The sequence below is a fragment of the Amaranthus tricolor genome, chromosome 2 (assembly GCF_026212465.1).
Source record: "Amaranthus tricolor cultivar Red isolate AtriRed21 chromosome 2, ASM2621246v1, whole genome shotgun sequence".
Lineage (NCBI taxonomy): Eukaryota > Viridiplantae > Streptophyta > Magnoliopsida > Caryophyllales > Amaranthaceae > Amaranthus > Amaranthus tricolor.
Genome location: NC_080048.1, coordinates 38,418,118 through 38,432,804, shown reverse-complemented (window position 1 = coordinate 38,432,804; position 14,687 = coordinate 38,418,118). Strand labels below are relative to the sequence as shown.

At 35.5% G+C, this 14,687-nt stretch overlaps 3 protein-coding genes across 3 annotated transcripts; 2 read left to right on the top strand and 1 right to left on the bottom strand.

Moving 5' to 3' along the window:
- Window positions 1-667: 667 nt before the first annotated feature.
- Window positions 668-3,994, top strand: LOC130805909 (uncharacterized). Its single transcript, XM_057670746.1, has one exon. It carries the CDS (start codon window positions 879-881, stop codon window positions 3,798-3,800), a length of 2,922 nt encoding a protein of 973 aa, XP_057526729.1. The 5' UTR covers window positions 668-878; the 3' UTR covers window positions 3,801-3,994.
- A 304-nt stretch (window positions 3,995-4,298) lies between these two features.
- Window positions 4,299-6,298, bottom strand: LOC130805910 (basic leucine zipper 34-like). Its single transcript, XM_057670747.1, has 4 exons — window positions 5,702-6,298; window positions 5,064-5,154; window positions 4,761-4,887; window positions 4,299-4,659 (listed from the first exon to the last, which is right to left on the bottom strand). Exons 1-4 carry the CDS (start codon window positions 6,253-6,255, stop codon window positions 4,484-4,486), a joined length of 948 nt encoding a protein of 315 aa, XP_057526730.1. The 5' UTR covers window positions 6,256-6,298; the 3' UTR covers window positions 4,299-4,483.
- A 1,831-nt stretch (window positions 6,299-8,129) lies between these two features.
- LOC130806766 (transcription factor VOZ1-like) lies at window positions 8,130-14,107 on the top strand. Its single transcript, XM_057671968.1, has 5 exons — window positions 8,130-8,315; window positions 9,644-9,925; window positions 10,011-10,169; window positions 10,736-11,456; window positions 13,275-14,107. The coding sequence occupies exons 2-5, from the start codon at window positions 9,704-9,706 to the stop codon at window positions 13,715-13,717; spliced, it is 1,545 nt and encodes a 514-aa protein (XP_057527951.1). The 5' UTR covers window positions 8,130-8,315; window positions 9,644-9,703; the 3' UTR covers window positions 13,718-14,107.
- Window positions 14,108-14,687: the final 580 nt, after the last annotated feature.

Sequence of the window (14,687 nt, the reverse complement as noted above, 5' to 3'; positions counted from 1 at the left end):
ATTATTAAAATCCATAATATAACTAAGTTCATACATATATAATGCACATAATATCCAAATAATAAATCAATTCATAAATAATATTTCTAATACCAACATTTCTGTGTTTGAGATTGGGGAACATGAGTTTTGGGAAGAAAGACACGCGATGTATTCTAACTTTTGTTTTTTTTTTTGTTAAATTTGGAAATACTAACGCATAGATTGACAGTTGTATTAGTAGGTATGCCTTGGCCAAAAAATAAAATTTTCTAAGTAGTTTTTGACAAAAAAATTTATTCTATATAGTTTTTTTTACAAAAGTTAGGTTTTTCGAAATAGTTTCTAACAATTTTCCCTAAAAAAAACTTCTTTCTTATACAAGTGTAAATTCAAATTTTATTTTTTTCATTAATTCTTAAATGAGATGATCTCATGGTGAAACCATTTTTATTGTGCTGGTTCAATACATATTTTTTGTCTTAAAGTAATTACTTATAACGTTAAAGTGATCACTTATAATTTTAAAATAATTATTTTTTATAGTATTAGAGTGATCACTCATAATGTTAAAATAATCACTTGCGATCTTAAAGTAATCAATTAAGAAATGGGCCCGTCTCATAATAAGTCAATATCATATAAAACGAGCTATTGTTTTTTTTAGTTATAGACCTTCTGTATAGACCTTTCTTATGGAATTTCTGTTTTTTCTATTATCACCCTTTAATACTCTAGAAGTTTGCATCTCGTTGACCATAGACTTTGTATTCTCAGTTCGGTGAATTCGAAACTTTACTGGCGCAATTAATTTTTGCACTGGTTTACTTCTAATTGATTGAAAAGAATTGCCCTCTTTGATCTATCTCGTCGAATAATTCATCAGAATTCACTGTAAAATGCCAGATACACCGCCAGAAACACCCTCCCCACCGCCACCACAACCACCGGAGCCAAAGGATTCACAAGAATCCGATTTCCAAAACCCTAACCCTAACCTTAATCCTACATCCGATTCCGAAGATCCTTCTCAGAATCATCTTCCTTCAACCTCTGAAGCTGTCATTAATCAGCCCCATGAAGAACCGCATGGGACTATTTCAGTTGAAGATCAAGATGACCCAGAACCCGATAACCCAGAATTAGAAGAAGGTATGTCTGCTGATACTGTTATTAATATTGATCCTCACGAAAATAAGGGTAACAAACCTCATATTTCTTCGGTACGTCGTTCTACAAAACGTAAAAAGGGTAGTAAAAAGTATGTTAATAAGGCTGCTTCTGAGAGAAATATGCAAAAGTTATCACTTGGTTTCAACCCTATTCCTTTTATTCCTGCGAAAATTCTAGATTTTGCTAAGCATGAAGAGCTTTTGAAGAAATTGGGTTTGTGGGATTTTGCTCATGTTCAATTTGATAGGAATATAAGGGTTGATTTAATTGGGCAATTGATTGTTACTTATAATGTTAAAAATCGAGGTAGTTATGTTAATGGTTTTAAGATTGGGGTTAGTAGGGCTGATTTGGGTCGGGCATTGAAGTTGCCTAAAAAAGTTGAATGTGATTTGGAGGTTTTTCCTGGGAATTTTTTGTCATTTCTTGATGAATTTGTGTCCAATTGGATGTTGTTACATGAAGATTTCTTGTGTACACCGGATGAGATTGTTAACTGGATTAAGATGATAAAAGAGGGGAATCCTCATAAAGTTGATTGGTCTGGATTGATTTGGTATATGACGGAGAAGGAGTTGACTAGACGGGTGGACTTGAAGGACTGTTATTATGCCTCGCATTTGCAGCAATTGATCAAGGTGCAAAAGGAGGAGTGGTTCCATGACAGGCCTGGCCTTGATGGGGGTGTTACCGTCAAGGAGACGGTTGCTGTGGAAGATGATGATGATGGTGGTGGTGATACGAAGATGGTGGACACCAAGGAGTCAGATAGTTTAGAACAAAAGTTGGAGGAGCAAAATGTTGAGCTGAAGCTAGGTCAAGATGTTGATGCCAATGTGGAGAATACTACTGATGATGATCGAATGGAAAACATTGCTAATGCTGATAACGTTGAAGATGGTGCTAATGCTGACAAGGTTGAAAATGTTAGTTATTGCCATGCTGATGAAACCGAGAAGATTGATGATTCTAATGCCATGAAAGAGGAGGATGATGATGTGAATTATGAGAATAGTGATGTCGGTAACAAGGTGGAAACTATTGATGTTGATGAGAAGAAAGAAGAGGATGGAATCAAAACTGTTGAAGTTGCTGACAAAGTTGAGGATGACGGGAATCCGGAGGAGAATCAAGATGTGGATATGATGGACTATGGGGAATACAAGGAGGAGGAGCAAGGACAGGTAAAAGGATTGGGACAGGGACCGGGACAGGGGCAGTGGTTTTTGGATGGTCATATTGGAGAGCAGCATTTTTTGCAGCGTTGTATTACGGTTGACGTGAATGCTTCTGAGGACACAAGACTTGAGGATGTTGGTGAAGATGTGGAAGATGACGAAGTCGAAGAGGATGGACATGTGGAAGGTTTTAAAATCATGTCGAAAACTTCCATGGATGCCATGACTTCTGCAAATCTTATGCAGGCTTTTGAAACAGGTCAACTGCCTTTTTCACCAACCGGGCTTGGTGGTCAGTCTTCTTTAGAGCTCATGACATCAAGGCCTGATAATAATGTGATGCTGGGCGGCCCTTCAATGTTTAATCATGGTGGGAATGGAGAGATTGACCATGGGCACGACATTTCTCACCAAGCGCAAAATGATCGTCACAAGAGGATGCGAGTTGATGGCAATTGGGATAATAAAGTTCCTGACTTTGTCATGTGCATAGAGAACTTACTGCAATGTGTCGAGAAAACTAAAATGTCTCATTTTGCTGGTATGGACCAGGCTTATCAACAATTGAATATGTCTCAACACATCATGGAGCAGCAGTTAGTGGAAAAGAGCAGCGAGATTGAAGAGTTGAAATACAAGCTTGACAGTCTACAGAGGTCTAGACAAGCAGAAGTATCTCGTCTTAACAGGGAGCTAAACCTGATGGTTAGTGTTATTGATGGTTATAGGATGGCATTAAAACAAACCCAGAAGACATTTTCTGAATTCCGAAAGCGTACTCAAGTACCCGATGAACCTGTATATAGAGATGCTGCCCTTGGTGGTGTTGTTAAAAGTGTTGCAGAATTGGAGAGAGAGCAGTTCCAGAAAGAACTAGAAAACAAGAAAGCATGCTCTATTATTCATGGAGCTTTTAGGAGTATTCTAAATGATTGTGAGATGAAATGGGATGGCGAGGTATTGGCAAAGATCGAGTCTCATAATAGCAGGCTTATGGATGGTATAAAGGAAGTGGAACAACTTAAGGATCATCTTATTAAGCGTAAGACACCCTCAAATCTTGAGACACAAGAAGATGTTGAGATGTCGCCCATTTATGAGACTCGAGGAAACATTGAGATGCCTGCTAATGTTGAGACACAAGGAGATGTTGAGATGTCACCCGATGTTGAGACTCGAGGAGACGTTGAGATGCCAGCCGATGTTGAGAAACAAGGAAACGTTGAGACCCCAGCCGATGTTGAGACACAAGGAAATGTGGAGAGGCCAGCCGATGTTGAGACACAAGGAGATGTTGACCCACCAGTCGAAGTCGATGCTCAAGCAGATGTTGAGGCACCAGCCAATGTTGAAACTCCAGCAAATATTGAGGCACCCGCAAATGTTGAAGCACCGGCCAATGTCGAGGCACCCATCCATGTTGATACAACAGTAAATGTTGAGGATGAACCAGAAGCTGCTTCGGTATGATGGGAGCTTTTTAAGGTGATTTAGTAAAGGTTCTATGCTCTTAGTTCATTGTTTCAGTTTCTCTAAAATTACTGCTAGTATAAAGAATATGTAAATGCCTATTGCTGATGATGGCTGCTACTACCTATTATAGATGTATGTACTTTTACCTCATCAAGCTTTCTCAGATATTGCTTCATTGGCATCTATGTTAATTATTCAGTGCTGATTTTTTGCTGGAAATAGCATGTTTGAACCATTATCGAAGTTTTGCTTCGTCTATGATCTCTTGCTCTTTTGAATTCTGATGTGTGCCTGTGTATAGATGATTGAATCTTGTGCATTTCAGTTACTTTGTAAGATTTTGAGCCATCCTATTATTTTAAAACTAAGGCAAAGTTTGTTCAGTCCCGGTTTACCTCAGATTTTAAGGTCGATTATCTCCAGCTGAAGGCCTATAATCCCACTGATCTCCTACGTTGTTTAGCTTTCATATAGATTACTCATTAACTTCCCCTAGTTCGTACTAAGTTATGTGGGTGGGAATGGGGTTTGAGAATCATATCTGTGTTACAAGGAGAAACCAAAGAATTATCTCTACAATATAATGTACAAAGAATGCTTCTGACACAAAAATCTCTTTCCCACCATGGGAAAGTTATAAAGTACAATAATCCACCAGAAGGCTGTAAGTTGTTCTTTTGTTAACCATTTAGTTGCTTGTTCTCATGCACCGTGTTGTCAGTTTGTTGTGACGGATTGATTTGCTGTAATGATGACGATGAAGGTGGCCGTATGATGTTTTCCGTTTTGCTTATGTTCTGTTGATAATATACTTGTCTCAGCCTCTCGATTTCTCTCTTCATCGCTTCTTGATGAGCTGCCAACGACAACCATCGAAGCGTTTCAGTAACAGTTCTAGGTACTCATTTCGTAATCCTTTAATAAGATCTAATCTTTGTGTTTGTTTATAGAACTTACCGTCTTTGAAGATCTTATCCTGGGCAAGAGCTGCAATTTTAGCTTTAAGAGTGCTGTTATCGCCATTTAGAATCATACGTTGATGATCCAGGAATGCTACCCGTGGTGATAATGCTGAAACTTCACTCTTTTATACCCAGGTGAGACTATATTAATAACCGTCTAACTTGAATGCCGAAATTGAAAATGTATACTTTCTCCGTCCCAAAAATATGTTCCACGTTTTTATTACGACTCTATCGTTTTAATTACCCAGAAACACATCTTTAGGACAGAGGGAGTAGACAAAAGTGAGAGACTAACTTGTAAAGCAGTAACACTACGTTCGAGCTCGGAAATGTATTGTAGCTTCCTCACCCTTGACCGTTGTGCTGATTGCCGGTTTGCCAATATCCTGTGTTTTTCATGAATGTTGATATTGGAAAAACAACGCAAAATTTAAACAAATTTTACGTCAGATAGTTGTTTGCTTTGTTACGACAACTATGTGGAAGCCTAATCTTTTAGAATTAGCTATATATATATATATATATATATATATATATATTAATAAATCAGTTCTAATGATCGTTCTTCATTGATTTTTACTTGAGATTGCTACACTACGATACTATTGTTATTTAATTTTTATTCTATTTTGTTCTGAATCGGGTCTTATCTTAGCTGGAGAGTAAATACTCCGTACTTTCTTAGGTAAGGTTATGGTTCAATTTTTACCGAGCTCTCTTAGCTAAGATGATTTATTTCTTTTGTTTTTTCTGAGCACATGTTAGGCCTAGGGGAGAGGGCAACGATAATCGTTCTCAGTTCCTTACTAAAGACAATGGTACATACTCCACTGAGACAAGACTCTATTCTTTTCTCGGTGTATTAATTAATATCATAGAAACTACAAGTTGTATGCAGTTGGTAGAATCAGTTTAAGACCTTTGAATGGTTACCTCTTAACCCTTTTTGGGTCAACTTCAGCAGCTACATTACCACCTTTGTTATGACTCCCTTCACCCACACCTTGTCCTTGCCCTTTCCCTTTCGCATTCTTCGACTTACTTGGGCTCTCGGCCTCCTCTTCCTTCTCATCCTCTTTCGTTGTCGTTGTTATCAGTACCTCATTTGTACTGTTATGGTCCGAAGTCGAAGACGGGTTAGAATGATACCTTCCTAATTCTGAGCCAAACATAGACATGATCAATTGCTCATCATCAAACCTATCATATTGATCGTCATTATTTATTTTACATCCATCATTAACCTCCGGCAAGCGGAATGACCCGCACCCGCTTACACACGGCACAGGTGGCCCAGCCTCTAGAAATGTCACGGAGGAATCACTCATGGTCCTCCGATGAGTCCCTCGTCGGACTGCCGAGAACTCCATGAACTCGTCCACCCATGGTGTTGGTGGGTTCTGAGCCTGTTGTAGAAAACCTTCCCATTGTTGATTATGGTAGTCATTGTGCATAACATTAGGCACTTTTGGAGGTAATTGTGCCATTATCAGATTTACGCAATCTTATACTGGTTAAAATCCAAAAAATAGTTGGAAAATTTATTTATATTTAAGGGGGAGAGTTATTATAATATATATATCAACTTTTTTGTCAATATATTTTCAAAAAAGTATTTATTTTGTGGGTTTTTTTCCCTCCCCTTTGGTTTTTTGTTTTTTTCTTTTTTTTTTTTGTTTTTTGTTTATGTTTGAAAAGAATGAAAGAATGGAAGAAAGGAGGAGAAGGGAAGAGAGAATCAAGGACAGATAAGATACAGCAACATGAAAATATTGCAGGAAGTTTGATGGTGTAACTAGAAATTCGCTCATTGTTTTATTTTATTTAATTTAAGAAATATATATTTTTAAATTAAAGAAGAAGATTAGAATCTTTAATCTCCCCATGTGGCTAATCTCTAATCTCTATAATTGACCGTAGTCATGGCTTAATTTTGTACTCAATATAAGGACTAAAATGAGAATCATAAACCTAGGGGTAGAGCAAAGATTATAAAGTTTAAATTTTTTTTAATTTATTTTAAAATGGGGCTTTTATGTATTTTGCCAATAGTTAAAGAAAATTACATCAACTATAAAAATAATTAACACCATATTGTATAAATATATTCTAAAATTAAGTATCTTTGAATATTCGCTCATAAACATCTATAACTAGACACGGTTTATCTCATAATCAAATTAAGGTTGGAGCACTACCACTTTTTTAGATAAGGTTTTGAGTTCGATTCCCATTGTCCTCTTACCTATACCTTCTCTTCACGACCCTATCTCATACTTTCAAAAAAGACGAGGGATAAAATAGAGCTTAAAAACGGTTGATTCGGTGGATTTTGTTATGGCCAAAGATTCTAATTGATTTGCAAGTCTAAATTTTATGAATTGCTCTTATGAGAGAATCTCTCGGTGCTACAATCTCAAAATAAAGAGCTAGTCCATATGTTAATGATATGTTAGTTGGGCTATTCAACCTATGTACAAAGCGTCTAACACTTTTACGGTATAATCGTTTCTCACAAAAATTTGTGAAATTTTATTATTGTTTCAATTTTCTAAAGAAGTTTCAATTAATGTTAATAGCTTCATTAAGCTTAAAGCCGTAGTCATTAAGCTTAAAGCTCTAGTAATAGATTTTTAAGCGTTCACGAGGGTGTATCTTTGAATATGAGTAATGCCAATTGCTAACATTAATAAATAATTTACTTGATTAGTTAATTTTTCAAATTTGAAATTAAAAATTTAGATGTCAAGATTGAAGGTTATTCATATCGAATAAGATTCTAATTTTGAAAAATTAAATATTCAGATCGATTTTAATATCTGATTTTAAACAAACTTAACAATAATAACACATTAACAATAATAACAAGACTAATAAGAGAAATGCTTAGTTCACCAACAGCACCACCGCCAACAACAACAATAACAACTACAATATTTCACAACCACCAACACAGCCACCACAAAACAAGAACACTAACAACAATTATTTTTACCAATTAAAAATAATTATTAATAATCATAAAATATGTAGAACATTGTAAAGGAAAAAAATTTACTACTTGTAAAAGTATTACTTTCTTTTATTAATCTTAGTGTCCCATTTATTATATACACTTTATTTAATGCACTTATTCAATTCTTAATATATTTAATTATGCATAATTAAAAATTATAAAAAGTTGATATCAATAAACTTTACATTAAAACGAATCAAATGAAATCCCACATGGTTATAATTAAACTTATAAATTAATAATAAAATACAATTTAAAAGTGATAAATAAATAATGTCTTAAAAATAAATGGGATACATGAGGAGAATAGAGTATTATTTATTTTCAAATGAGTAAGATGGAGGAGTAATGACGTGGCAAATGCATTTTAGTCGGTAAGGTCAACAAGACAACAAGGCATAGCAAAGGATTTACTGAATTAGTGATCGTGTGAATCCCCTTTTGGCGGCCACCGCCCGACGGTGCTACAGCGGCGGTATATTCTCCATTTAGATTTTTGTTTTCCGATCACCAATCATCGACACATATCAGGTAATCACTGATCAAGTTTATGACGGTCATGGAATTACTTTCTAGTATCAATTATTTCCTTCTTTTTCATTTTTATGATTCTAATTTTGGAAATTTTTGATTTTTAGGGTTTCTACGAATTTCCTTTTTTTGTTTAGGGTTTTTGAGATGTTTTGATTCCATGCTAAGTGTATTTAGCTGTATTTCATATTTCATTTCATATATATATATATAATGCTAAAACCAAATTAATTTCTACACAGACATTCCAAAAATTTATAGAAAAGTAACCCTAGAATATTGTGGACTTGGAGTGTGTCAAAATTCTGTCAGCCGATTCTTTTGTCTGAGTTGACATTTATACACGGTTTCAACTTTTTCAAGTTGAAATTGGGGTATGAAATTTAGTGAATTTGGGAAATACTTTTTTGTTGTTTAATGCTTATGTGTTTGTCTGTGTTTCAGATTTTTTGATAGGAGTTTAATACTTTTTTTATATTTATTGTTTGGGGTTTTTATCTGCTTGATGATGAAAGGAACTATTTACTTGAGGAGGTTTGATTTTTCTATAATGAACATTTTTGTCTTTCAGTGTTTTTGCTGCTCTTAGTTTACATGGAAAAAAGAAGCTGAAGGTAGAAATTAAGTTGTATATTGTTTTACACGCTTTGCTCTTCAAATTACCACCTATTGATGATTTGACCTATGTTACTCATACTCGCATGGGTCGTGGCGGACATCAATAAGGATCTGACTATTGGAAGATCCGATACTCTGTAATGCAGTATTTTTAGGCTAGTTTTTGGGTGTCCTGTGTCCCTGTGTCATGTTGGCGATCCAACAAGGGAGGCATGGTAAAAGTAGGAGTATTGGAGTATACAGTACATTTGTGAAAATGGGGATATTGGTAGCTGTTGTCTGATTGATGGTAGGGTTGGGAAAATAAGGGATGGTTTAGACTTCAGAGAACCCCCTCATCTGCTTAAATTTGTGTGTCATGTTTTGAATTTGGCTTTTCTTTACTGTTTTAACTCTCATCAGTCATCAGACTCACCATTGACATTCAAAAGAAATCATTAAACAATCTTATTTTAAGGAAACTGGCAAGTATGATTGTCCCCCTCTGCCATGATACTGATAATGTACTAGTCATTTTTCTGTATTCGGCATTGCTTTCATCTGTAATTTTAAACCCAATATTATCCTCTATTAGAGCATGTTGCTGCCGTTGAATTTCAGAGAATGTAATATGTACTCATTTTTCTTTTGCTGTTGAATTTAGAGCATATTTCTTTCATTGTCTTTGAGAGCATGTAATATGTGTACATTTTTTTTGCTGTTGGATTTAGGTTGGTCAAACTTTAGCATGTAAAATTCAACATTTGAGGATTGTAAGACGGAGAGAGAAGATGGGTAAAGATTCAAAGAGCTGTAAGCAACCTTCTCACCAGCTCTTGAAGTGTCGAGCAAAAAATCGTGTTGAAGATATTCAGTCGATGCTCAATGAACTTCAGGTTGCCAGAAAGGACAGTCGGGCTGGTGATGTTGCTACATTGGAGGAGCAAGTGAACCAAATACTTAACGAATGGAAAGCCGAGCTCAACGAACCTACTCCAGCTTCATCATTGCTCGTGTGAGCTCAATCTTTTATGAGTGTTGCACTGTTGAACATTTGCTTTTCTTCAAATTGAGTTCAATAATTTATGTGGCATGCAGGAAGACAGTTTTGGATCATTTTCTAAAGAGCTTGGTCAGCTGTTGCAGCAATTTGAAGTAGAAGATGACGCAACAAGTCCTTTAACAGCACCATCAAGCGCTAGGAATGGTGATAGCATCCATGCACCTGCAGTGTCAGGCTCTTTACGAGATGAAGAGGTCACTTTTTTCTTCCTTGCATATTATTCCTTTTTTGCCAGCCTAGTTGTGAAAATAATGTGGAATCCAATCATCCTATGTATGGTTTTTAAAGATTGAGAGGACGAATGGATGGCCAAAAAGTGTTACACATGTCGTTACATTTCACCCAAGTTACCTGATCTTATTCATGTTTTTTCCTAGAAATTAAAGAACTCGAGAGGAATCTTTGCTTCTTCTTCCACTTTAAGGCACTGAGAGGCAAGAGCATCCATTTCACCCTAGTTACCTAATCTTCTTGATGTATAAGATTTCATACAAAGTCTTTGTATTGATTATATAATCTTATTTTCCTTTCTATTTTATATATATGATTCTTCCAAATCTCTTCTTAGGGGTATGTTGAATTTGAAATCACTCAGACTGGAATGGACTTCCATCATTTTCTGAAAATAGTAGTAATTAGATTTCCTTCAGGTAGATCTGAATAACTTGATGCTCATTAGCGATTTTTGTAGACTCTACGTCCTGTATAATTAACCTCCATTTGGCATTTACTGTAATTAAATATTCTTGATTTTTTACAGGTCCGCTACTTAAATCATGTGACTCAGCAACAAAGTTCTCAAGGTTATACTCCACAGCAACATGAATTTATAGGTCCTGAGCTCCATGTATCTCAGCAACATGGTTTCCCGGTTTTTGATAGTCATATATCACAACAGAAGTTTCCAGGTTTTGACAATCATGGTTTTCAGAATCACATCCTACAGCCGCAAGATTATCAAGGTTTTGAGGATTGTAATGGTGCTGTTAATTCTATGCAAGGTAGATTGATCAATAATTTTGAAGCTCCAGGTCTACACAATATGCTGCTTAATAATTTTGAGATGACTACTCAATTAGATTTTCTTCATTTGGATAAACACGAGAACCTTGACAGTGAGGTTTTTATCAATGCTAGTGGTATTGAGCATTGGGGATTGGATGACATTTCTGATTTCTCGAACATGTTTCCAAATGTTAACCCTCCACCAGCTGCTTTCTTAGGACCAAAATGTGCCCTGTGGGATTGTGCAAGACCTGCTCAGAGATCCGAGTTCTGTGAAAACTACTGCAGTGGCTATCATGCTGATTTAGCAGTGAAGGAATGCCCTCCAGGAACTTCTCCTATTTTGAGGCCAGGAGGTATAGGTTTGAAGGACGGTCCAATTTTTGCGGCTCTCAAGTCAAAGCTAGAGGGAAAAGATGTGGGCATCCCAGAATGTATTGGTGCTGCTACTTCTAAATCTCCCTGGAATACTCCTGGTAAGCATGGTTTAATCTCATGATTTGTTACGCCATTCCTTGCTCAAATTATGCATTGATATCATTTACTTAGTTAGATTTGTGAGGCTGTCTGTGTGGAAGAGAATTATATGTGGAATCACCTTTTAACTACATTCAATGGGGAAATTCTATAAGATACTTTGGGGGAAACTTCTATACCATAATGGTTAGGAATCTGTTCAGCTGAATTTAGAATCTGGCATTGATAATGTGTTTACCTTTGATATTTGTATCTTTGTATTTTTCATATCTTTGTATCTGTCATTTCTTTGATTTCCTTTTACGTTTCTTATCTTCCTTTCATTTTGGTCGTGATTCGTTATTAGTAATACTTGTTTTCCTTTCTCGTTACTTATTTTCCTCACCCATTTTTACCCTTTTTCATCAACAAGTTCAGAGATTTGTTGAATGCAATATTAAGTATTTTTTGAAATCATAGAAAGATTCCACCTGACACGATCTATTCAGATATTATCTTGAACACATGCATTCCTCAAGTTACATAGTTGGGATTATAATGCAGCGTTTTCAGCTGAGTCTTTGCCTTTTCAGTTAACATTTAACAATGATTAGACCATACACCGATGCTATTAGCTTCACAGATTATGTGGTAGCTTTAAGTATACAAGAAACTGATGACATCCGCATTTAATCTTCTATCATTTACTGAGATACCACAAAACTTTCTCGAGGATTTGTAAGTGATCAGCCTTTCAAATGGCCTCGCGTACATCATAAAACTTTCTAAGCTCTAGAACTAAATTTCAGAGAGCCTTTCTTGGGGCCATATTGGGAAGTGCCTTGAAAAAAACGGTTGTGGTGACCACTTATTATCAGCTCTACCGCAGTTCACATGCTATTTCACATTAGCTAAATGCCTGTGTAGCCCTCTACCACATAATTAGCATCCTAGAATCCCTTACATGATCATAAAACGAAAAGGTTAGGTGAGTTCATTTGGTTATTACAATTTGATATTACACAAATTTCTCTTTTTTTGTAAAAAAATGGTTAGTTAAATTCATTCTTATTTTCAAATTTTTGGGGGATCCAGTCATGAGTCTCTAAACTTGGGCGCTTGAGACTCAATAGAAAACATGTAAAGAGAAGTGATGGAAGCTAAGATTGACATTGCATTTACGAGCTCAGAGACAAACTTTTAGATCATGGTTGTTGAAGTTGCTAAAACTTTGCGTAGATTTGTTTGAAAATGATGTTTATTACCAATTTGAGAGTCATCAGAATTGAGAGGGGTTGGTGTTTTGTGGTATGGTATTATTTTAAATTCGAAAGCAAATAGAAGCAACTGACTTAAATGAATATTGCTCAAGGACAAGCATCAAAGCTTCAAAAACTGAGCAGTGAATTTACTGACCTTGAATTCATAATTAAACCAGTCTACACCAGATGATTAGCTATTAAAGAGGCTTCCTGAGGCCAAGCTTTTTTTTTTTTTTAATTTAAATTTTATGAGGGAACGGCAACAAACATCACGTGAAACCCTACCTTCCTCCATATAAATTAAGGAATGAATAAAAAGAGAGGGAAGGGCTCAAAATGACCAAAGAAAAAGATCAGAAAGGGAGGAAAAATTCAATGTTGGATTAATGAATTAGGTGTCTAGAATTCTGACTTGTGGTTAAATTTTCCAATTTCCATCAAATTGTTATTGTCCTTTCAAAATGTACTATCCCACAAATTCCCAAAATTTAGTTGGGTAATTTTGAAATTGAGCATTGTGTGAAATTTCCTTTTATTATTATTGTCTCTTGATACAGTTTTTCATTTGGATTGCAGAGCTATTCAATATTTCCATTTTGGAAGGTGAAAAGGTTAGAGAATGGCTCTTCTTTGATAAACCTCGCAGAGCATTTGAAACTGGAAACAGAAAACAAAGGTCATTGCCGGACCATGAGGGACGTGGTTGGCATGAGTCAAGAAAACAGATTATGAAAGAATATGGTGGCCAAAAGAGATCTTACTATGCTGATCCTCAACCACATAAGGACTTAGAATGGCATTTGTTCGAGTATGAGATGGATAGCTGTAATGTTTGTGCACTGTACCGATTAGAACTCAAGGTTGCTGAGGAAAGGAAGCGGAGTCCAAAAACAAAAGTGACAACTGATCCCCTTGTCGATCTGCAAAAGCGGATGGGTAGGCTCACAGCTGAAGTTTCAGCCGAGAACAAGCGTTCCGGTAAGGGCAAAGCTAAGTTCGATGAGAAATCCGACCATTGAGGTCTTTTAGCTCCAAGTAATTTAAGTGAAACCAATGTTGCTGGATGTGGAAGTCGACTCGATGCTGACAATAGGAAGGACTGTTGATTGGATACACCTATTGCCTACATATTGACCAACTAATAACCAAGTATATCGTAAAGCGTAAATCTTTATTAGTAATAGTAATAGTTGGAAGCACAGGGGCTTTCTTTTTTGAAGCATTCTGTACATTGCTTTGATCTCAGTTATTTGGCACATCAGTTGGCTTCTTATTATGTGATATATTTTAATCCATTGTCTATGTTCTTGTTCTTTACATGTTTTTGGTAGTGCTTATTATTGACAAAAAATAAATAAATTATTGAAGCTAAAAATACTTCCTGTTTGGTGCGTCATCAAATCTTTTGCCATTTGTTTATTTCTTATAATAACCTATAACCATATTCTCTTAAGGGGAGATTGTTAATAATAAATAAATTGATATATTGTGCATAATTGTTGAAAATAAACTCATCTATTGTTTAATCGTTTTCGCGACTTGCATAGAAGGTGATAAACAATAAGTGAATTTACATTGGCAATTATAACCAATAGATTGGTTTATTATTCATCATTTCCACTTCTTTTAAAGGCAATTATAAAACATGTCAATAATTACAATTCTGTGTATTAAGAGTAATCCCAAACAAGTATTCAAGTGAAACCAATGTTCCTGGATGTATCATCCTTGTAACGGTAATGAGAATCTTCGTCATTGTATCACAAGCAAAATTTTTTTTAGATATTTAAGTAGTTAAACACATGATATCGATTTCTAAGTCATTGCTTTTCTATTATTATAAGGTAAGACCGAAAAAATGAGAGTTCGATGAAAATTAAACTCATAGTTCCATATAAAAAAAATCTATTCTTTACTATAAATTATTAAACTACTAAAGAAACCGCTAAAGGCTATATTAACCCATAAAGATGGTTGCATTTCCAAAAG